The 25,471-nt window shown below is 40.2% G+C and overlaps 1 protein-coding gene across 1 annotated transcript; it reads right to left on the bottom strand.

Annotated features, from left to right (window-relative positions):
- Window positions 1–225: 225 nt before the first annotated feature.
- Window positions 226–25,196, bottom strand: slc9a8 (solute carrier family 9 member 8). Its single transcript, XM_034695242.1, is given in 17 exon segments — window positions 226–995; window positions 2,994–3,020; window positions 3,022–3,141; window positions 3,852–4,072; window positions 4,537–4,648; window positions 4,740–4,822; window positions 4,907–5,023; window positions 5,141–5,246; window positions 5,332–5,473; window positions 8,474–8,617; window positions 10,854–10,888; window positions 11,151–11,252; window positions 11,746–11,829; window positions 19,257–19,315; window positions 20,347–20,427; window positions 22,557–22,738; window positions 24,827–25,196. Coding segments are annotated over 17 exon segments (1,971 nt in total). The 5' UTR covers window positions 25,069–25,196; the 3' UTR covers window positions 226–881.
- Between the last annotated feature and the right edge of the window lie 275 nt (window positions 25,197–25,471).

Here is a 25,471-nt window from a genome sequence, read left to right as displayed (position 1 = left end):
ATGTTCTCCTTACAAATAAATCTGTTTTAATTGTATTATTTTGGATGGATGTCTGCTTATAACAAAACAAATATTTATGCTTGGATATGATACATTTCCATTAAATTACTTTCAATTCCCATTCATTCCCATAAATTCCCATGGAAAGTTTCCAAAATTCCCCAGCTTAACTTCCCATGGAAATCTACCAGACATTTTCCACCCCTTTGTAACCCTACTCATGCATCACTTCTGGTATTTTATTTTCATTACATAGAATGAATATAAGTGTTGACTCAGAGTCATTAATGCATACAAATGTGGAGAGAGACCCAGGGAGAATGAAATCTTGTTTGTGGAAAGCTATTCAAAGCAGGCACCTGTGACTTATTACAAATCCCACTTTAAAAATGCAGCCTTACGCTACGTTATATTGTATCTTTCCCTCTGACACAAAGAAAAACTTCCAACAGACCTTAAAGAACCCAGTGCTACATAGACATAGCAAAACAAAAAGAAGAGATGATGAGAAAAAAAAGGTGCTTCAGAATTGCTTACAAGCGAACATTCCCCCTCAGCCTGTGTGATCCTCCTTTCAGACTAAAACATGAAGAAAAGAAACTGGTAAAGGTACAACATGGCATTCATAAGAACTTCATTTTCACAGATTCTCTTTTTCTTCATTCAGTGTTGCAGTTTTCCATTCAGTTTTCTGCAACCTCACTGTGATTTGACCACTTGCTTTGTGTGCAGACGAACACTCTATTGTCACATGGAGTTAGAGGCAGATGAACAAAAAAAAAAAGTGTATGACACTGAAAAAGCCACGCACACACTCCTTCTGCACAGGCCTCAAAAAGTCTCTTTTTCATTTCCATGTGATCTGCAGGCATTTGTCAAGCTCACAGAAGTTCTGCTTCGTCCTCATCATCCTCCGAGCCTGAGGGTCCCTGGCGAACTTCCTCGTACCACTTGTTGGTCAGAGTCTTCATCTGGATCCGGCCATGCAACAGGTCCTGGAAGACATATAAATAAACATACTGAAATATTCACATAAACAGGCAGAGGACAATAACAAATCTTAGAAAATAGAATCACCCAAGCAAATCATTTTCCTTGAAGCTATGCACTGTTTTTTTTTCTCTGTGAGAGGTTTTGCATCAAACTTTTGTAAATATGTTTTCTTGGCTAAGTTTGACATTTTGTGTGTTTCCAAATGAAACACAATTTGCTAGTACATTCCATGATCACTGATGACTCAGGCAGAAACACATTTAAATCATAATGGAAAGGGCTGCTGCAGAACTGATTTTCAAGACAGTATTTCCCTTCCAGCAGAAGTTTGACAATCAACATTTCACAGGTACATTTTTGAAGACAGCAGACTATGGGAACTATTTACCGGAGCAAGCAACAAACATTTAAGGATACATTTTTTAAATCCCCACAATGAGTCAGTATAGTGTATTTTGTGTTTACTCTACAGAGGGCCTACTCATGTTGTTTTTCATATGGGCCAGACTATAAAAAGTTCAGAGCCAAGAAAACAGACATTTATATTTATGTCCTACCTCATAACCTGATATCTAAATCCATTAAAGCTGGGGTTGGAGTCAGATTTAGATACACTTTTTGTTATACTGGTTAAAATGATCTTTATGTCGCATGTGTGTACAAAAGTATGCATGTAAGTATAGTCCGAAGTGATCAGCAGGAGCAACAGTCAACTAAAATCTGTTGAAGTTTTAGCTTGAAGGTTGTTAGTGGAGTCAATGTTGAGAGTTTTAGGGTGTTTTGTAAGTTGTTACATAATACATAATGTGTTCTTAAAAAAGAGTGGAAAAAAGCCACTATCTACAGCCGGAGTAAACCTGGAAAAATTTATGAAACCAATCAAATCCCGTCCTGCCGTTCTGCCTGACCCCTGTGCGTACATTTCATGTTTGTTTGTGTTTTTAACTTTCACTAGGATAATGTTTTGGTGTTTTCTTACCGCTGAGTGAGACATGAGTTGACATAGTGAAAAACACAAAGGATGTGTTGAGGACCAGTTTTGAATCAGTCACTATCATATGGTTGTGAATCAGCGGCGCTCATGCATGTGAGCGGGGGCCTCGTTTTGGAGGAGCTCCGAGGGGAGGGGGGAAGGGGTTAGACGGAGTCCTGAGGAAATGCTACATTCAAATTCATGCTAGTTTTCTGTGACTACCAACCCTAGCTTTAACAAGACTTTTTTATCTTTAAAGAGGAGTAGGTTTTTGTTTTGTGAAATTAAAAAGATGCCTTTACTAACTTGTGTTTAATTTAGATCTCTGGACTCCCCTTTTAAACAGCCGAGTAATAATACTATGGTCTTCTATTAGTCTAAAAATACACAGCCAAATGAGCTGATGTTAGTTCTGTATGGCTGGATCAACAGCATGAGAATCTCTTAAAGAAATAAGCCATTTTTCAGCACTATCTTTTGAACCTATTTCTACGTTCATAGTATATGAGAAATGATTCAAAGGTTAGATTGAGGCTTGATTCAGCCGACAATTTGCCAGATAAACAGCCCTGCTCTCCAGCATCACTGCATGGGATGACTGCGCAGCACAAGCAAACTCATGTCTGTCTGTGTCAGAGAGAAGAAAGAAAAGCTAAGCCTTTAAAAATCCCCCCTTTCCGCTACAAGCATCACCATGTTGGTATGTACTGTGTGGATGTTGTGAAAAGCCTTCCTGTGTATTGAACTTCAAACACAAGGCCTAAGAGAAAAACAGTCAGACTTGAAAACAATAAAATACATTCAAATGATTGTGAGCCCCCCGTCTGTCTGCCTCTCTGTGTCTGTGTCTGTGTCTGTGTCTCTCTCTCTCTCTCTCTCTCTCTCTCTCTCTCTCTCTCTCTCTCTCTCTCTCTCTCTCTCTCTCTCTCTCTCTCTCTCTCTCTCTCTCTCTCTCTCTCTCTCTCTCTCTCTCTCTCTCTCTCTCTCTCTCTCTCTCTCTCTCTCTCTCTCTCTCTCTCTCTCTCACCTCCTGGGTGAGCCTCCGAGTGAAAAAAAGGGTTAAGGTATTTAGCATCAAGCCACATAAAGCCCTTCAGATCTTGTCTCTGGTAGATGTGAGCCTCGTACTCCTCTTCTGTCAGTTCTGATAGGTGCTCGGACTCGATTGTGTTGCCCTGGGGAGAAAAATAAGACGGAAGAAAGAGAGGGATGAGTTGGATAAATTTCATGAAATGAAAGTACAGGTGCCAACAAATGAAGCAGAGTTAGACGAGATGGAGGAGAGGACGGCGAGGTGAGAGTGGCGGAGAGCAGATCACATGAATAAGGAGCAGAGATGAAGGAAGAAGAGCAAAGGGAGCAGAGAGATTACATCAAAACGAGCATGAGGGCTTTAAGGAAAAATGGAGGGCTGATAGATGTAGTTGCTAGTACTCTGGGGTGTAATACTTAGCTTTGGAAAAGATCAAACATGCGAATACTGTACACACAAGTCATGCAAACACAGCACAGCACAGCAACATCTATGATAGGATGTACCTTAGATGCTTTAGCTGACAGAGTCTATGAATTATTTAACACGATAGTCTGGTTCTCAGTGTTTGGAGATTGCGTTAAAGCCCCCTGCAAGGGTTTATTTGTGCTTGTCAGAGTTTTTCTGTGTCTACATGTGAATCTCTGTGATGAGAGCGGTTTGCTCCCTGCTGATTCAGTGTCCTTCTTTCAAGCCTCAATCAACCCTCTCTCCTGAAGAGAACTCTAGAGAGTCTAGGGCAGATAAGAAGACAACATGACTAGTATCAATGCAGCGAGTAAATAATCTGTGTCTGTGTGTGTTTGGTGGTGCAGGCTGAAGCGAAACTCAAGTGCTGCCTTCCACCATTACCATTTTCTCCGTCTTGCTGAGATTGATGTCTTTCTTGTTCTTTCGCCGCGTCTGGCTTTCCTCGATGTCCATGAGGCGAATTAGCGGCATGGTCCCGCCCCCAAGGAGGAGGATAGTGAAGAGCACAATGATGATGGTGGTGGTGCCGATGAGCTGCCGCTTCTCAATGGGCTCCAGGCCCAGATGGAGGCTTAAGGCATAGGGGATGGCACCACGCAAACCTACGAGACAGAAAGAGAGGAGTGAGTGTTGAGGTGAGAAGGATATAAGGGATCAGGCACTAGGAAAATAAATATAAATCCTTGACGTTTGAACACAGTAAATTGTTTTGATTGATTCATTATTCAGAGCTGCAAATAAGAACTGATTTATCATTCTGTTGAGAGGAATAGTCAGCAAATTTTGAAAGGGGACCTTTTTACTTTCTCAGAATCCAATAATAGGAAATTCAAATTTATGAAAACTAAAGAAAATAAATTAAACACAAAGAAGTGAAGTGGTGATCAAAATAATTATGGATTACTTTTGTTTCATCACAGAATTTTCTATTTATTTATTTTTTAAATCTCCACTTGGTACTTTTTTATTTGCACCCACAGTGATACATAACATTTCAGGGTAATAGCCAACAGGCTGCCATTCCTTAAACACCATCCTAGTCAAAAGGTTCTTTGTGTCTTCTTACCACTAAACCACATGATGAACATCATTTTGGGTGTGATCTTGTGGTCTCTAAAGAAGTTCAGCAGGAAGGACAGAGGGAAGATGTTCACTGCTCGACCGAGAAGAACAAGAACCTACAGAGAGAACAACAACTTTAATTTTTCACAGTTAGGAGAAATAAAAAATATTCATCCAGACATTGTTTTTCAAAGCACAAGCACTCACTATGCACCAGATGACGAAGGATATTTCAAAGTTGTGAGGGAAGCTGAAGATGGAGAGACCGAGGAAGGCGAACACGCACGTTTCTGGAGAAGAAAGTTTGAAAAGCAGCAGTGAGAACTTCTTGTGAAACGTAAAGAAAGCTGGAATTTGACGGGACATTCACTCACCACACATGAAGGCCACTGTGCGCAGCGTCTGCTGCATGAGGATCTGAGTGACAGGAGACAAGTTGTGATGGGTGTAGTGTGACATCACAATTCCAGCAAACAGGATGGACATTATCCCTGGAGGTGGAAACAAAACATGGCATCAGAGAAAGTCTTAGAACATAAAAAAATATCACATCATTGCATCATTTGGCATGCTGGAGTGTGTGTGCGCCTGTGTGTCTGTGCGCTTACCAGACAGTTTGATGCCTTCTGCCAGGCCGTAGGGAAGGTACGCAAAGATGATCATCATACCAAACTCCAGTGAAGGAGTCTTCCTCAGATCAAAGTGTTTCAGAAACTAATCAGTGAGTTAGGGAATTCAAAAACGCTCAAAACACACACAAGTTTAACATTTCTTTCACACACATTATGAGTCAGGATACGATAGCTGAGATGAGTCCGGTTAGAGTCCCCAGGGCGGCCGAACCGAAAAACATTTTGAGGAAATAACCCAATGCCTGTATAAAAGTCTCCCAGCCCGTTACCATGGAGTTGTCTGAACGGGAAAAGAACCCCTCAGCTGTGCTGGAGGACGAGAAAGAAAATGAAGTATAAATTTAGTGTCATGTGTTTTTGTTGTAATACCTTGATCTGACTCTAGAGGGCAGAAACACTCCACTACTGAATCCAACAGAGTATGAGAGTATATGAACATGTGGATAGGAGCAAGAGGAACGTTTGTTACCCAGGCATTATCATTTTGTATGCTTAACAGAGGTTGTTATCAAAGACTCAAAAGTAATACAATTTAAAGGCCTGTGTTGTGATGTTCTGCCATATACACAAAGTCATGTAACACAATGGTAGTTATTTTGTAATATTAAATGTACATTTTATTTTATTTTAAAAACTAGTGTGCCTTTAAAACATATCGGGGAAAAAAATATATACACTGTAGTTCTTCTTCAACTGTTTCTAAAAGTGAAAATTTTTTTGGACTTTGTTCTAATTGGTTGGAAGGGTTTTCAGTTTGTATGTTGATTTGAGTTTGTAAATCTGCTTCACAATAACAGTCACCTTCACAAACAAGGCCCACAGCTGTATCGCTAACTCTGGCTCAGCAGTTGTGTTGTAAATTGTAAAAGGATGGTTTTTTTTATAGTGCTTTCTTTAGTTTTCTGACCACTCAAAGCACTTTCACATTACATGATGGCACTTTCACACCACATTCATACATTGATGGCAGAGGCTGCTATGTAGAGCCCGTTATTATTAACCAATCCCATTCACACACTGTTAGCACAGCAGCAGGCGCAGTGTGGGGTTAAGTGTCTTGCCCGAGGACACTTGAGCATGCCGTCAGCGGGACCTGGGATTGAATTGAACCCCTGACCTTTCGATTGAGACAACCTTACCACTATGACACAGCCACTCCATAATTGTTTGCATGGTCCCTTTCAAATAAACTAATAAAATAGGACTGATTGCATGACATTATTCAGAATCTTGATTTCAAAACTTAAAGCCAGGGTTGGTAGTCATAGAAAACTAGCATGAATTTGAATGTAGCATTTCCTCAGGACTCCATCTAACCCCAAAACCGGTCCTCAGCACATCCTTTGTGTTTTGCACTATGTCAACTTGTGTCTCACTCAGCGGTAAGAAAACACCAAAACATTATCATAGTGAAAGCTAAAAAAAACAAACAAACATGAAATGTAAGCGCAGGAGACGGGCAGAACGGCAGGACGGGATTTGATTGGTTTCATAATTTGGCTCCTGATGGCAGGGATTGGTTGGTGTTTTCCAAGGTTTACTCTGGCTGTAGATAGCGGCTTTTTCCGCTCTTTTTTAAGAACACATTATGTATTGATTGCCATCGGGACATAAAGATAATTTTAACCAGTATAACAAAAAGTGTATCTAAATCTGACTACCAACCCCAGCCTTAAAGAAGAGATGTTATGTCCTGAGAGTGACAAAACATCCGGCAATTCTGTACAGCAGCTAACACTAACACTAACACTATTCCTAATCCTCATCCTTACCCTGACCCTAACCCCTAAATCTAACCCTAACCCTAAGCCCAACACTTACCCTAACCCTAACACTATTCCTAATCCTAATCCTTACCCTAACCCTATTCCTAATCCTTACCCTAACACTAACCCCAACATTTACCCTAACACTAACACTATTCCTAATCCTCATCCTTACCCTAACCCTAACTCCTAACACTAACCCTAACCCTAACCCCAACCCTTACCCTAACCCTAACACTATTCCTAATCCTCATCCTTACCCTGACCCTAACCCTTAACACTAACCCTAACCCCAACCCTTACCCTAACCCTAACACTAACCCCAACATTTACCCTAACCCTAACACTATTCCTAATCCTAATCCTTACCCTGACCCTAACCCCTAAAACTCACCTCTAACGCTAACACTAACCTTACAAACTGAAAGCCAAGCCTGTGAGGTGCTAACTACTAGCTAACTGCCAAGGGATGTTCAGCCTATCTATTATTCATGCACTCATTTACTCTTTAGGGCCCTGCAGACACTTGAGATCACTTTGCACATTTAGCTGGTCGTGAATAGAAGAGATAAAGCACAAATAAAGTGAGTACAGATACAGCAGATAGGATGACAGCAGTGCTTACAAACAAGTAATCTTGCCAACTGTCTGTTTCCGTCTAACTTGTCTGTCAAGATTTTGCTGGTGTGCTGGCATGTGTGGCCAACAGTCAGTGCACATAGCACAGCCTTTGTAAACAATCCTGAGAAAGTAATGGTTTGAAGAGAGTGTTCCAGATGACTACAGCCAGGTTTCTGTCACTTGATACAATAAAACTTTTCTCTGCTCTTCACTGGAAATCTGAGTTTCTGGTGTGACAAAATCAGATAGAAAACATTCCATCAACAAGCCTTGTCTGGGAATGTTGTGATTGCCATTCATTTTAATTGAATCACTAGTTTAAGTCTCTAAGACTTTAAGAGTTCATATTTATCAGATTTAAACATAAATGTACGATCATCCCTTTATTTTTAAAACCATGGCTTTGTTTTATAGTGCATGTCTACAAGCCAAAAATTGGGTCACTTGTTTTAGTGCTCCACTGGATTCCTGTCACAGAATTAAAACACAAAAAGGTTGGCTGAGTATTTTTAGTGCAGCAGCAGCAGCAGCTGGTTGATAAATGAAGTTTAAATGTGTTTAAAATACTGACACATTTGACCTAGTGACATTATCAAAGTATGTGAGAGCTGTTTTTGCAACAAAGCAATTCTTAGAGACTTTGTAAGGGAGGTTTTGGATTACATAGAGGTAAAATTATCTGTATATACAATAGGACAGTATACTACAGGGGAGTATATAGATACCCTACAGTCGTTCCTTGCCTGTTACGTCGCTAAACAGAGGGGAATGTGGCTGTGGCTTTTAGAGTCTCTTTGCATGCAACATTTTAACAGTTGCAGACTTTTCTTTGACCTCTGCAACATTTCACCTCATTTAGGTCAGCCAACATGCTTTTCACATACCATTTACAACCTACAAGGGACTATGTCGAGACTCTTACTTGGTCAGTACAATAGAGACAGCATCATTGAGGATGCTCTCTCCAAACACCAGCATGTTGAGCACCGGGTCCACATTCAGGGCGTTAAAGATGGCGATGGTTGCCACGGGGTCCACAGCTGAGATAAGTGAGCCGAAGGCAAAGCTACAACAAGGGAGCGAATGAGAGCAGAGAGAAAAACAGTCATGATAATTATAAGATACTTCAGCAGGCGTGAATATACTTTAAGGAATTAAGAAACAAACACATGAGGGAAACAATAATAAATAACCACAAACATGTAATTTCAGAGAAGGTCAGAGGGATGCAGACAGGAAGTGCGTGTGCTCACTAATGCAACACAATCCTGTAAATTGCTGTTGTGTATTGCTAGTTGTTCAAGTTTGGGTGAGTCATCTAGAGGTCCCTAAGTGCAGTCTGTGTCAATGAGGCCACACCTGCAACAATACAACTGTAAACAATTCTTGTAAAGTAGTATATCCTCATAAAAATCGTTAATGCATTATGTTATGTGTCTTGTGAAATAAATAATCTCAGCTGACACTAAATATTAAAAGCTTTCTAGGGTTATTCACGTGTTGTTAATAATTCAAAAGGTTGAAATGTTTGAATTAATGGGAAGACATAAGACAAAATATACAAGACTTGTTGACTAAAGATATCTGGAAAAGAAAAAAAAATAGAAACATTTTTGGACTTTCCCCACCAAATTCTAATTAATTGTTTTCTCGACTCGTGTTGTTAATTCCCCTGATTTTCACTCAAATCTGTCTGGCTGTTTCTGAGATATTCTACTTGCAAACACTAAAACACAAAGAAGAAAAGAATATCTGCAAAAAGTCTCCACTTTAGTCCACAGACTAACACTGGCTGTGATTGTGTGTTGTTGCATGCTGTATCCTGGTTATGACAGTTTTTTTTGAGTATCCTGATTATGCTTTGCAAATGTAAACACCATATCCTTTTGTAAGAGATTTGTACAAGCCCTTATTCCTGGGTTTGACAAGCTGAAAATGCTACTTGTGTGATATGTCAACATCATATCCAGGTTTCTGAATGTACAGGGTGGGACTAGAACATGGTGACTTAGAACACAAGGAACCTCTTGCTATTCACTGACTTCATACTGTCTGTAAACTTTCTGCACAGAGAAAAATTAAACCAGGTCACGGCTTAAAAGCTTGATGTGAACTGGTATGTAAACATGGCCTGAGTATGAATACTTGCGAGCTGAAGCTTCTCTAAAAAAACACCTGGGTGTGGAGTGTTGATCTGATTATTCAGCAGTGGACTCGAGCAGCTGGTTTAATTCCTGTCTCAAGCTCATAAACTGTTAAAGGCCCTGGGAACCCAAATCAACAAAAACGTTCTAGGATATTTCAGACCTTATGTAAATACTAAAAACTATGTAAAAATATTATAACTGAACTTTGATCACTTTCAAATATGTTCAAGTTTTTAACCCATTTTCACACTGTGTTTTAAGGGGGCAGGTTTAACCAGATTTTTATTACGTAATAAATATCTAACCAATCAGAAATGAAACACTGAGTCAAGTGCACACATGTTCAACACTACTCTGCTCCTGCATAGACCGTCTCCTGACATCTCAGTCAGATCCTCTAAGTGTAGCCTTAGCTGTTAGCTTGTTTGCTAATCACGTACTGCCTGTAATCTGTCTGTATAGCTGTCTCTCTGCTCTTTGCACCACTGTGCTCGGCTGCTCTGGGCATCCCATGGTCCTAGTGCCCCGGAGACTACGCAGTGATAAAACTAATAAATGATATAAGTCCTGATTCTGAAGTATTTTGTAACTCAGCATTCAGAGACCATTTAAAATGAATAATTTTCAGATTCTGGAGCTTTCATGTGTTAGATTCAGAGTCAGATGGCTCAAACATGCAGGCTGTGAACTCTCTCTTGACCTGTCAATGAAAGAGTTAGCGGCCACGCCAACACAGTCCTGAAAAATGCCCTGACCTGTAAAATAAGCTGTTTTTGAACAGAGTTTTTTCATAGTTATAGGTGTTTATGTTCGCTCAGATTTTTATTGAAGCTTGATTAAACATTTCATGTTGATATTCTATGTGAATTTTAAATATTCTATTTACGTTTCCAGGGCCTTTAAACTTGGAAGCTTCTCATGGCTTGAGTATTATAAACTTTCGGGTCTAATGAAGCGTCAGTGTGAAATGCCAATTTAAATAGTTGTGTCAGATTTCCTTGAAGTCATTTTGGACAAGAATTCAATTTTTATGTGAAAAGCCTACAGGCACAAAAGTCTGTGGTGGTTTAGAGAAATCCCCTGTTACTCTGATACAGGAAGGAAACATGACCTAGTCCAAAAAATGCTAGACTGGGCTTATATACTAATACCTACCTATCAGTCATGGACATCTTGTAGATCACGTCTGCCTGAGGAAACGCGTCAGAAAACAGACACATAGTGTTAGAAGTGCAGGAGTGAAGCTGCTGGAGAGATTCTGAACAGAGATAATAAACGCTGCCTTCAAACACAGAACTACCCTCTGTATTAACAAGCTCTTCTCAGAAAGTCAAAGAGGGACACTCTTATAGATATATTTCATTAAGACGTGTAATAAAGTTCACACTTTTTCTTTCTTCTGGACAGGCTCTCAATGCCAGAGCCGTTGACAGATTCTACTACAGTCCTCACCTGCCCTAGGAAATAGATCCCTCCTCCAACTATGAAGGCAGAGAAAGCAGTGCCAATCACAGCAAAGAGAGTAATGGAGCCAATGTTCTGGAAGAAGTTCCCCTGCACATACATGAACAGAAGGCTTGAGTATTCACAGGTTCAGTAGCATGACATTTGCAGTTACATAGTCTTACACAACATGTAGTTAGCATTGGAAGGAAAGTAGAGTACAGAGGGTACATATGCACAGTGTCAACCTCTATAATCTAAACACTAGTTAGGTGCATGTAGACAATAGTGCTTATAAATGATGCAACTGGAAGGAAACAACAAAAAGCAGTGATACAGCTGACAGTGCAGGGCTGCTGATGCCATAATGCCTTCATGTCATAGTCAGCCTGAGGCATAAGCAAATATGGAGCCCTGAAAACCTTAACACTATTATTCTTCATCTCTTTGATGACTGAAATTGCTGCTTAGAATACAATAGATATTTCTATATAATGTTAATCGTGTGCAAATACTTATGCAGGTCAGCATTGTTAATTCTTTGCAGTGTAGAGCCTTATCTTTCAGTTGTGTAAATTCAGTTCATGCACGCTGCGTGTCGTACCTTATGCAAAGAGTATCCAGATTCAAAGATGATGGGCGGCAGCAGCAAAAGGAAGAACATATTTGGTCTGAACATTTCCTCCTCCTTTAAAACAAAGACAGATAATAAGTTTCCTTCAATCCATTAAAAAATAAAGAGTGTGATCAGGTTACAGAAGAGTGGTTTTTCCCTTGGTTCAGAGTTTCACACTTGGTAATACATGAAACTAAAATCCCCAATGCTTACCAGTGAAGTTATTAACAGAGCCGTTATATGTATGTGTCACTGACTAATGAAACATGTGCTTGTGGTAATTACGCAATCCTTAACAAATATACTCTGCTGTTCAGCTGACAGTCACCTACGTGGTTATCAACTGACTTCTTACTGAGTCATGGAGGAGGGGAAAGGGTGACAAGAGAAGGCACGTTTCAGCTGTTAACAACCCTTCCTCTGACAAAGTACATGGGGATGCTGACTTCTGGATGCCAAACACACACAGACATATCAGGAATGCCTGCCTGCCAGCCATTCCCTGCACACCACAACTGATAAGCTCTCAATCTTTCATACATACTGCTAAAGGGACATGTGAATACCTTGATATTTTAAGTCAATATTACACAAAAAATACACACACAAATGCATACACACAGTATCCCAGTGACCTGAGCTCTCTGATTATTTCAGCGATATAATGAAATCATTGTTGCTTCTTGGCTAAATGGGCCAGCCTCCCAGATCAGGCGTAGGCATCATGTGCCCGTGCATTACGCTCTGGCTGCCAATGTGTCTGTGCATGATGCACCATGTGTTGTTGTATATGCCTGTGTACATGAGTGTGTGTGTCTGTGGGTGTGCGGGGGTGTTCTATGCATAATCTATGGTTGTAAAATAGAAGGAAGTACCAGGATGCATTTGTGAATTTTCAGAGGGAAGATCTATTTCTTGTCTGTGGTTGACAGTGCTGTCAGAAAGATGGAGGAGGGCAGGCCTATTATAACTCCATCTGGCCAACAATCTCTGTCATTGTCCTATGGAGAGCCCTTTTGAAAGCTGGTAGAGTCCATCTCTCAATCCAAACAACCCCACAAGCAGAAAGACATAAAATGAATGAGTGCTGCCTGTCAAATGAGAGCTGCTTTGCATATTATGGTGAACAGGACATGAACAGATGTAATCAACTATCATCTACCATGCTGTAGCACTTAAGTCTAGGACACAAACTCAGGTACTGATTTTTGCGACCTGTAACTCGACTTAACTCAAGCACCGGTGACTTGGGCTGTTTTCGAAACCTCATACTATACTAATTAGTTGTTTTCTCGGCTCATGTTGTTAATTCCCCTGATTTTCACTCAAATCTGTCTGGCTGTTTCTGAGATATTGTACTTGCAAACACAAAAACACAAATTAGAAAAGAATATCTGCAAAAAGTCTCGACTTTATTTCACACACTAACGATGACTGTGATTGTGTGTTCATGCATGCCAATGTAGTATGCATTGTGTGAAAAAGAGCAAAATCTGCAGTATTCCAAAACTACCTGGATGCCATACTGATCCGGGAAACAGCGCTCGTTCCGCTTTTGCTTTTCTTGACGGGTGGAACTCAGTGTTTAGATGCTGTGAAAATAATTTAATTCCATATAAACTACCTCTTAACTTTATAAATCATTAGTGAATGCTAAAGAAGCAGTTTCTCCATCAGCTCAGCCATTGTTTACTTTCCCTTGCCGAAACCGGAAATCAAGTGACGTCTGGCTCAGCATTCTGCAAAACAGATCCAACAGAACAACCATACTACTAAATTCAAACGCAGTATGTATTACTACTACATTCATAAGTAGTATGTAGCAGGCCGTTTCGAAAACAGCCTTGGGCTGCGTACTGCATTTGAATTAAGTATGTATAAAGACTGTTCTGTTCGATCTGGTCTGCAGCATGCTGGGCGAGACGTCACTGGATTTCCGGTGACAGAAAGCAGAAGTAAACAACGGCCAAGCTGATACAGAAACTGCTTCTTTAGCATTCACTAATGATTTATAAAGTTAAGAGGTAGTTTATATGGAATTAAATTATTTTCACAGCATCTAAAAGCGGAGTGCCACCGTCAAAAAAGAATAAAAAGAAGAAGCCTAACGTCAGCGCTGTGCATTGTGGAAAACAGTACGCGAGGGAGACTGGTCCGATCAAGCGGCAACCTCTGGTCTAAAAATATGAGTCCAATGCGGAAGTGTTAAAAGCTGCAGTTCATCGAGGATCCGCTTGAGGCTGGCTCCGGAAGTACCGGAAACCACATACACATGAATGGGAAAAAGACGATCTTTACAGCAGAAATAAACATGTTTACAGCCTGGTACAAAAGACAACTGTAGTCTGAATAGCTCATTTCTCGATGTGCTCTCACTGTGAGGGGGGGTGATTTTTTTTCTAACGCGGCAATTTCAAGGAATATTGAGATTACTAGTCTTCCAATGAGAGGCACAGATGCTTGTGGGAACACTGCAGCTGTTGGCTAGGAGGCTCAAACTCCACCTCTTTACGTCACACTGGCTCGACAGAAGCAATATGGCTGCCGCTGCCAATTGGCTACAAAACAGCGCTTCAGAAACAGATGGGTGACATCACGGATACTACATCCATATTTTTTACAGTCTATTGGTCCGATGCATGCTGAGAAATTTTCCTGAATCTGTCTGACATCCGGATAGTTTTAGCATACTGAAGATTTTGCTCTTTCTCACATACTACTTACTACAAACAGAATTTTGGCCAAATCAGTACATACTGCTACAGTAGGCAGTTTCGAAAACAGCCTTGGACTTGGACTAACGCTAATGCTAGCAGCCTTAACCTTTTGCTACTAAAGTGATTTAACCACTGATTAACGTTGGGTGGGCTCCAGGTATTTTTGACTATTTTAGACGTACGCAGTGATTCCTCCAGAGCAGCAGTATCAATTACCAGAGCCATGGTGAGCACTTACGCACAACCACACACAGTGCTGTAACTTGATTAACAATTTAAATCTCCAGACACAACAGGATCAGACAGGAATCTATTGTAAATAAATGAATGTGCTTCCTACACTTCCAAAAGGTCACATAGAGTCAGTCGAGGTTCATGCTGGGAACAGTTTGGGTCCTCCTTATATCAAATAAGAGTATTGAAAATTACTCCAGTAATGGGTACTCCACTTGACTTGTGGTCTTCTTCTGTGACTTGGACCCGGCTTAGAGTTGAACACAAAAGACTCCACACCCTTTTGGCAGTGCTACAATTTGAATACACTGTTTGGCTGGTGAAATTAAACTGTGACAGAAATAACAGTGCTGCTAATATATCCAAAAACAATCAATCAAATATGTGAAGATGGCACAACAAATGGCTGTTACTGCACTCTATTTAGTTTGATTTTATTTGTAGAACAGAGCGTTTCCACTAGAGATGAGCTAATGGACATGAGGGAATTTGCCCCATTGGCTGGACAGCAGAAGTACTATCACAAACTCTGTTTCCATTTTTCAATCTGTTTACTGTGCACCAAAACAGCAGTGCATGTGTAAACCCTCTTGGCAACAAAAACTGTGTTAGAATCCAAGTCTGGTTTTTATGAATTTACTCGACACTGTTCAGCTTTACACAAATGTGAACACAGAAATAATATATCTTGATGCATAATTTATTTCTCTGCTTCTCACTGATCATTCAGGTCTAAGACCCAAAGGAATATAAAGCCATTGGCAAATCAAGTGAGACAATATTACTGCACACTGTCTGATTAGGAATACACATCAGCTGTTGAGATGGTAACAGTGGCTCCAACAAAAAAAAAAAAATGCCAACAGCAACTGTACACTATTCAGGACAGCAGCCTGTGAAATTAGGTCAGACATAGAGACATGCCTATACAGCCTATACAGGAATAACACTACACTATAACTCTGCTCGAATAAAAGGCTATTCTCACACTCACTTTGTCTTATTATGCATTCAAATTTCAGGAAAAGTAGGACAACAAGGCATGCTCCCAGGTTTCCACTCGTTTCCTTGACATTTGCCCTGACAGGACGCCTTCCTTTCAGGCAGGTGAAAGGTCAGGAATGAATATTAACACCTAAGTCAGAGGAAGGTATGCTATAAATGCAGCACAGTCTGGCATCTACAGCTGTACTTCAGTATGCAGTCATGTACGCACACATTTCACTACCACATGTACGGATTTCTACTAGACTGAACACGCTTACACTGACTTTGCATTCTTACTACTACACAGCTTTGAATAAGCAGATGTCAGCAAGCTAATACTTGCTATTAGACATTTAACTTTCTAGAGAGTGCATTAACATGTGCAAGGGTTTTATTATTATAAATGCAATAATATTCAGTATGTGCATATGTAGATGTATTTGTGCATAATGCATATGCTCCCATTCCTCCATTTTTGTGCAAGTGTAACACTGAACTGTGCGTCAAGTATACAAGGTGTCATGTGAACATTAATTTGAAATTCCATTTTTTAATAAAAATGAAAATTGTTAAACTATAGGACCAGTAGAACTGCAGATAAAGATTGCACTTATAAAATACAATTATACTCTAAACAATATAAAAATATTTTGTTTAATATTCTGGTTAACTATTTGGTTAAAAAGTGCATGTAAAAGTCCTAAAGCGAGGTAAATGGGTTTTTAAGTCACAAGAGTGCAAATGACACAAATCATTAATCAATGGACCTAATTCTTGGTAATTCAATAACTGTTGATTGACTAATTGATTAAGCAGAAGAGCTTCGTTCAGAACGCTGCAGGTGACCTGAAAACATTTGAATGAGGTGTCCTGGGAAAGGGTAATGAGACATCAGAAACACTGACATTGACAGACAGAAGAGAAAACATGTTGCAAGGCAGGGGTTCCCAAACTTTTCAGCCTGCGACCCCCAAAATATAGGTGCCAAAGACTTCCGACTCCCACTGTCCCTCAAAGTGATTTAACGTGGCTTTATTTAGCTGGTCTGCAGAAAATTACCCTACCTATGTGGCTGTATTTCCTGTGCTGTTATGCATTAACCTACTGCTACTGATGCTTTTGATAATTCACTGTTCACTAACCCTAAATTTAGGAGTCATCTGGCAAAAAAAGAAAGGCAGAAAACTCATTACAAAATGTAATTTCAAGGTTTTATTTCAAGTTTAGCTACTATTTTGGTCAATATTTTTTACTATAATGGGTAAAATGTACTAATTTTGGATAACTTCCCAAAAACATTCTGGAAGACATCTCACAACCCCTCATTTGTGTCTCGCGACCCCCCAGGGGGTCCTGACCCACACTTTGGGAACCCCTGTTGTAAGGGACTGAATGATGAAACAGATCAAACCACAGAGCACAGGATGAGCACACCCTAGGGAAGTGGTGAGACAGAGTTTGTACTAAATGAGAAAAGATGAATGCCGAAGATGAAGGGGGTACAGTTAAGAGTGTCGAGACATTAAAAAATATATATGAAGGGAACGATGGAGAAACCTTCGTTTGGAGTACGGGCTTCCCAGGGGCCTAGGTTTGACACACGGTGACATCACCACATGAGAAAAAGGCCCCTGAAACCACAATTAAAACGGCTCTGGCTGTGTCACTCTCTCTCTTTCTGCGGCGTGGGAGAGATCTATTAAAAGTATGTGCTGCCCTTTGGGGCTTAAAACACACAACTGCAGCCACCGAGGAAAAACGATGAGCCCAGAAACAGGCGCAGGCTTGAATACTAACACAGAGAGAAAAGTAAGTCACTACCTAGAGTACACTGGAGATGCAAATATTTTCACCTATGACTCTCTCTCTGTGCTCGTGCTCGGCCTGTGAGACAAATTGCTTCTTGTGTGTTACTTTCTACCAGCATGCTATTTCCTCTTCAATCTGTGTCAGAGCACAGGGGAGAGATGGGCAGATGAGAGACAGGGAAGCAGTGAACAGTACCAGAGAGCACACAAGGGAAAAGCTTCTCTTCATATGCTGGAGTTTAAGTAGCAGACTAGAAGAAGACAAGTTGGTGGAAAAAAGAAAAGAATGTAGAAGGCTTGTGAAAGGGTGAGGGCAAAGCCAGTGATGACAGGATGCTGCCGCCTTGGGGGGTGGTTTGGACCCTCTCTGAGGATTGTGGGGTTTTCCTGGAGGCAGGATATATTAGCACAGAGGCCCAGCTTTAGATGCATACTTGTTTGAGCCCTTAAGATAGGTACTTGCGTGAGAATGTAGCCAGTTTGAACTTGCAAAAGGAGCTTGAATAAAAAAGGAGAAGGAAGCACTGATTGTAAAATATTAACAGTTTCTAAAAAGATCCAGTTAAAAAGGTGACTTTGATGAAACCACAGTTTTGTAACCAGCCGGGTTACTCACTGAACAGGTTACATGTTGTGTGCCTCTTTCATAGGGGCTCTTTCAAAAACAAATAGGTCAGACATAAAAGATTTCCATCACGGCCTGGTCTTTAGAAGTCTTCAATAGCCATTAAACAATGTAGCATTTCCATGCCCCTGCAAAAAAGCTGAGAGAGTAACTATATTACACTCTCGTCAAAGTGTATGGTGCTAACAGGCCATGAAGCCTGCGCCTACTATTCAGTATAAGCACAGGTGAGCAGGTCTGCCTGCTGGGAGCTAAAACACAACAACAAAGATAGCAGTCTGGAGATTCACAGGACAGGGGTAAAACGGGGGAATGGGGCTCTGAGGGCTCTGGTTACTAGTATTGATGATTCAGCAACACCCAAGGGGCCCCAGGCCAAAAAACAAAGGGCCCCAGTGTGCAAGAAACATTGACACAACCTGTCCTCTTTTTCCCCTCCCTACCCCCTCACTCTGCATCTCTCTCTGTCTCTCTATCCCTGCTCCTGTTCACTGGTTCTCCCACTCACTGGCAGAGAACAAGGAATGTTAATTAAAGGCTTTGAGAGGCAGGAGAAAGACGGAGGGCTCATAGGGACAGAGGGAACAGATAACAGGCACAGAATGGTTTGTGTCACCATGGATAGGTAACATAGTGGAGATACAAAGATTAGATTTGTGACAAACAAAAAAGGTGGCCAGGAAATGAATGACTGAGTAAAAGGAAAGGCATAGGAGGAGAGATGAAAACTACAGCATGGGGGCGACAGATGTTTATTGGGTTTTGGTGGGTGGGAATGTGGAGTGGGTTCTCCAGAATTTGCTGTGGGATAAAAGGAAAAGTGGTTTTATACTGCAAACTACTGTAGATTCATGCCAATTTCAATAAACAAACACTCCAATAAGCCTACTCCTAATGTAGCTCTTTTGTTTACAGATTGCAGCAACATTTCCTGACAAATCAAGGGGTCATGGTGAGGACGCTGGAATAAGTACACAGAACAAAACTGTGCGTCAACATTCAAAAACCTTGATTGCTTTGGTGTGTTTCGTCTGTGTATGTGCATGTACCATGAGGGAGAGTTGTCTCAAGCTTAATATGCACACATGATTCTGTGGAATAAGGTGTAAACATAAAGTACAACTCTACCTTCCAGTTGGCCAGCTCCTGAAATTCAATGATCTTAATGAAGCCTCCCATTAGAATTCCTAGAAAGAACAAGGAGACAGAGAAACAATACCACTGTTTAAATATTTTACTACTTCACAGGAAAATTCCACTGCAACCACAATTCAGATGGAGCGCAAACCTCAGGCAGAGAGCTATTTTAGTGGTTAAAACAAACAGAAGTCTGGCTAATGTCCACCAGGGATAAATTAGACATGAAGAGAGAAGGAGGGCTATTGTCTTAGTTTTTGTCTTTGAGAAAGTCCCCTTGGGCCCCCAGCTCTCTTGTTTCACAGCCCTGTAGAACATTAATTAAAAGGGCGAGGAAGACACAAAGACGTGTAAAGGGCAAAGAAAAGAAAGAGAGCGATAAGATGTGAAAACAAATTAAGTACAAGCATCAAAGCTTTGTGGAAGATCAAGATATATGGGCAGATGGGATGGGAAAGTGCAAAGGAAGACACAGAAAAGTAGTTTGGAGTGAGAAGAAGTGATGAGGAAGGAAAAGCAGTCCTTCCTGATTTGTAAGCAAAGTGTTATCTCTCTTCAGCAGAGCCCCCAGCTCCTGACAACTCTGAGATGAGCTCCATCTCACTAGAAACATGCAAGGCGTGTAAGAGGAAAAGGTTTTCAGGGTCAAGACAGGTATTTGTCACTGGGTATGAAGGGAGTGTAACTGCACAAACGTGTAAAGTCAGAGACAATGGATGGGCTTAGAGGAAGTGGACTGGACATAAAGTGAACTTAAACAAGAGGGAAACAAAATCTCTGGAGAAGAAAAACATTTTAAAGCAAGTCTCTTCATCATTTCTTTGCTGGACTCAAAACGATGAGCAATAGTGGAAGGAATTAACAATCACATATGATGTGTTTAAGAGAGAAAATAAAGAAAGCCAGGTCGCAGTAAGAGAGTTAAATCTTTTAAAAAAGCCATCAAATCCATTATTCATACGGTCTCTAATAAAAAGAAAGAAGTACTCTTCCTAGAGAGAATTTAAATATAGAAACATTGTGCCGTTACTTTTCTTGACCCAGCCTGAGCAGAGCTACACATTACATAAGAAGTACTCACCGAGGGACACGACAGCTACACTCTCTGGAAGAAAATGTAGCTTGAACTTGATAAGCAGGTGCACCAATATGATGCAGATACCTGGGGTTGGGAGCAAAGAACAGTGAGTGAATATTCAGGACAAATCCATCCATGTCCCTACCATCATGTCACATCAACCTGACCCTCCATCATAATGTGTTAACATCTTCTTTTTTGGCCTCCACATTACCTACTGTGTGGACTGGACAGGGATGTCTAGAAAACCATGTCATCTAGCTCCATTTAAAGTTCTCTCCTTGCCATTCTTCATGGTTACCTAAAGTCACATAATTTTGGTCTTACTATTAAGATAATTTTATGCAAATTAGTTAAATTGCACTTTCTTGACATAAATGACTACAAAGCAGTTGCTTGACATTTAAAATCAAAGTTGTGACTGTACATAAAAGATAATTGCCCCCAATTAAAACATAAAATTAGCTTGTTATAGTACCACAGGGCTTTAACTGTGTATGTCAATGTGTTAAATCAGTGTGTATGCACATTAGCTAATTATGATGAGGAACCCCAAGGCCTCCATGAAGTAAAGTAAACAGCAGTTTATACATACAGTAATAATGCAGTGCTAAAGATGAGATAAACATAACACATAGCATATGCCAGCAGAGGTTTGTTCATCAGAGTTGTACTGTTTTCTCATGAGAGAGAATACATTAAGGAGGGGAAGTGGTAAGTCACCCCAAATATAGTTCACAGGAAGCCTTTTTATGAGAAGTGGTTGCTTTTTAGTGTGAACTCCGTGGTGGTTTCTCATTTATAGACCTATACAATGTAAAGCAAGCTTCTGAGTGCGAGAATGCAAAATTGACCAGCAGTGTCTTAATAATCTACTCAAGGCTAGCTGCAAAAGCCAGGAAAACCCATTAGGTCCAATATTATAATGCCCAACTTTACAGCATAATTAAACATGTTTACAGCCTGGTTAAACAAAGAGTTTGGGGTAAATAGCTAATTTATTTATATGCACAACTGGGGGGGATGCATTTTTTTGTACAGTGCATTCATTAAGATAATATAAAAAACTTAAAGTTAAACATAAATACGTGCAATTTGGGGCAAGGCTGAGTTGAAAGGCAGGTGAGCGCATAGTAGCTCTTTACCTCTTTGTCTGTTTCTAGGTTGATCGACAGTTAAGTTGAGTCAGTAATTCCAAAATGGTTGCCCCACCATTGAGATTTAAAATGACTCTTCAGAGACCAATGGGTGATGGGAGATTATCATAGACTGTATAAATAATGGATGTAGTATCCGTGACGTCACCCATCTGTTCCTGAGCGCTGTTTTGAAGCTAATCATGGGCAGCAGCCATATTGGAAATGTTGAACTCAACAAGTCAAAGTGTGACGTAAAGAGGCAGAGTCTGAGCCTCCTAGCCAACAGCTATGTGTTCCGTCCGGGAGACAAGTCAGTCATGTCCTTATTTGGGCAAAAACTTGAAATCTTAATATCTTCTGAACCGTCGTGTTAGAAAGAAATTCACCCCCCGTACAGTGTGTGCTGATAGAGAAATTAGCTACGTAGAGCCAAGACGTTTTTGAACCAGGCCGTAAACATGTTCATTAATGCTGCAAAGGTCGTGTTTTTTGAATGGGTGTGTATGTTGTTTCCGGTGTTTCTGCAGCCAGCCTCAAGCAGATTCTCAATGAGTTTATAACACTTCCCCATGGCCTTTACATTTTGAGACCGGAGGTTGCCGCTTGGAGATTATCCATGTTTTATACAGTCTATTATTTCACCCTACATGTTAAGCTTTCAGCAAGTTAAATTTTTGTAGCTTTCCAGTATTCAGTTAATGAGAGGTAACTATTTTTCTGTCTACTACGTGAATACGTCTAATTGTCAGCCTTATGCATGACTGAAAGAATGTCTTTGTTCTAAACTTTTACAGTGGTAAGCCTTAACCTGAAGTGACCCAAAGCTCATAAAAGGCATTTTTTCTAAAGAAGACTTACACTATATCCAGTCCTTTACCCACTTCTTACATTGTGGTGTGTCCTCTTTCACTTCTTGCCCTGTATACTAAGAGCGAACCTAGACTAGATTCCTCAAAAAACACTAGCGTGCCTGAGTAGTTTATGCTGACAGTAATGGACTGCAAAAGAAAATCAGACAGAAAAGACTGAGTCAGACGATTTTCTGCAATGCGGCAACAAAGAGAAGCTACTCACCAATAACCAGCAGGCTGAAGAATATGGTCAACCCACTGGACTGCTCTTCTTCTTGGGCCTTGACGCCTGTCTGCACAGGCAGAATGGGCTTGACAGTTGGGGGTACCAGAGTCGTCGGCTTGCCAGCAGGTGTTGTAGTGTGGAGGGTTTCATTGCTGTTGTTATCAGTGTCATTGGACTTGCTGCAGAGACGCGGTCAAGAGAAAAGACCAGTTAGAATGAAACATAAATGAATATAAATAAATCAGTCAGACAGATAAATAAATAAGGATACAGATTCAGCATATAATAGATTACAGTAATTGACATAATTTAAAGCTTTACCTTTTTAAGGTTCTGAATATTGAACTGTTATACCGCTTGACAAAATGCTAAAAGAGCTTAAAACAAGAGCTCTCAGAAAATATTATTTTCATCATCACAGGAGATTGATTTTAGCAATGCGAGGTCATACTGGTCCTTCAGACTGTTGTTCTCTTTTTGATAAGAACCTTATTTTCTTAACTCCGTACCATTTCAGTGCTCTGCTTCTAAAGTTACAGTAGATCCTGCTTGGAAGGCAGGCCCTATACATTTTCAGAGCCTAAATGTCAAGGTATAATTGTGGGAAACATGCACAACATATTCAATTCCCACAAGTCTGGCACTTCTAATTTTGGAAATCCTGCACAAATTCTCAGTGTTTACAATGCCCCCATATGACACACAGCAAACGTTTGCACGTTTGATACAGGACAGGCCGGTTTGAGGCACACGTAATCATCATTGCTGTTTATTTGGTGGGTTACATTCAGTCGACACAACAGAAAGACAACTTTGAATGTCTTATGATGAGAATCCATGTGTGCCAAACCTGACACTAAATTGACACTCTCTATCTCGCCTCAACCTCTCAACACATGTGTCTGTATTGTATCATAATTTTTTGAATTGTTGCAACTAGACGTCTGTGGTTCTGTTGGACTCTCTTTCATCTACACGTGTTGTCTAGCTGTTGTCTTGAAAAAGATTTCATAATTTACATACAAATCATTACAAATAGAAAATGTTCTGCTTTATTTCCCTCCCCAATTTCATTAAATGAAAGATTATTTACTACAGTACTTTTCAGGTGATACTTAATGTGTAAAGTTATCAGTGGTGGACAGTAACAAAGTAAATTTACTTGAGTACTGTACTTTAGTAACTTTTTTGAGTATCTGTACTTTACTTGAGTATTATTTTTTGTGGAAACTCATTACTTTTACTCCACAGCATTCAGAAGACAATCATTGTACTTTTTACTCCACTACATTTCCATCAATGCTCTAGTTACTCACTACTTTAGCTTTGAAGTCAGCTCATGAATTCCCTTCTCTTTTCTGAAATCTGATCCCTAAGACAGTAACATGTTTGTGTAGTTCTGTTTGTCTCAGTGGTTTTGCCGTACCTGTATATCATGCGTCTCCACGGTTGAACGTGGCGTAAACACAGAGCAAATTTCACTCAGATCAGGCAGTTCATTTAGAGGTTTGTAATGATGGCTACCTGGCTCCACCTGAGCATCCATGTCCATATCTTCAGCCCGTGTTAGAGGTTTTTGAAATGAAGAATGATACGTATGGTTTGAAATGTTCTCCCTGTTTCCCACTCTGCCCAAACATACAAACATTCACCGTCCAACCTGAGAAAGCGTGTTGAGCTACATAACATTTGTTTCATTCCAGATGAACATTTCAAACTAAGTTGCCTATGCTTGGAGTAACTTAGTTTCTGTTTTTATTCCATGGTATAGTTTTTAGAGATTTCAAGTAATGGTTTCTAAATAAACATAATGTGACTGAATGTACTCCAATGTATTCTTGACTGCATTTATGGATTGTGAAAATACAACGTTTTAAGATTTTTAAGAAGTACTTTCAATACTTCAGTATTTTTAAAAGGAAGTACTTCAGTACTTTAACTCAAGTAATAATCTGACAGAGCAACTTTCACTTGTATTGGAGTAATATTTGACAAGGAGTATCTATACTTTGACTTAAGTAATGAAGCTGTGTACTTTGTCCACCACTGCAAATAGGAAATACCCTGCTTGATTTCATTAAATGAAAGATTATTTACTACGGAACTTTTCAGGTGATGCTTAATGGGTAACGTTATTAACATGCAAGGCAGATGTCAATAGTGTTGCATTTGGAAACCTGTTAAATGACAGTTCGAACCAAGCTAATGCTAGCTGTTTAGCACCATTGAGCTGCAGAATGGCTGAAATAAGCATTTTTTGCAAGAACCTGACAGGCTGTCCATCCTTCTGAGGGTCGTGTGAACCAGGTCCATCATCTTTATAATGTTGAATAGATGCTTGCTGGCTTTTAACTGAAGTCTTTTCGTTGTGGTTTGCAGTCCCTCCGTCTTCGTCATCTCTCTCACCCAGGTCCAACGAGTCTCCCTTCTTGGCTCGTTGTGAAAGGCACACATTTCCCAATAACAACAAAAAGAACAGCAACACAACCTTTTGGCAACCGCCTCTCATTCTCAAACCGGTCAATTTAAAGTCAAAAACAGCATTTAGTGGTAAAAAATGACTGGAAGTTCCATGTCAACAGCTTCATGTATCTGTTGACATCATGCTTCTACTTCCTGGTTTAGGCTTTGATGGGAGTTGTAGTCTTGTCGTTTAAGGAAGTCAGTATCATAAGTCCAAATAAAAGGATACAGCTCGATTCAAGTATTGAGAAAAAATATAAATATATGTATGCGATTTATGACGAGAATAAAATTTCGTTGTAAAGGGTGTAAATGGAGTGTTTGGTAGTTCCCAGTAATCCCTGTTTACTCAATTTCCCATGAGCCACCGGAGCAGCACGTCAGCCTTATGCCCGATGCTCTTTGGATGTTGTAGTTCTGCACCTGCTGCAAATTACCTGCAGATGGAG

This window comes from Notolabrus celidotus, chromosome 11, assembly GCF_009762535.1.
Source record: "Notolabrus celidotus isolate fNotCel1 chromosome 11, fNotCel1.pri, whole genome shotgun sequence".
NCBI classification, from domain to species: Eukaryota; Metazoa; Chordata; class Actinopteri; order Labriformes; family Labridae; genus Notolabrus; species Notolabrus celidotus.
The sequence above is the reverse complement of the archived record's forward strand: the minus strand, read 5'-3'. Positions and strand labels throughout refer to the sequence as shown.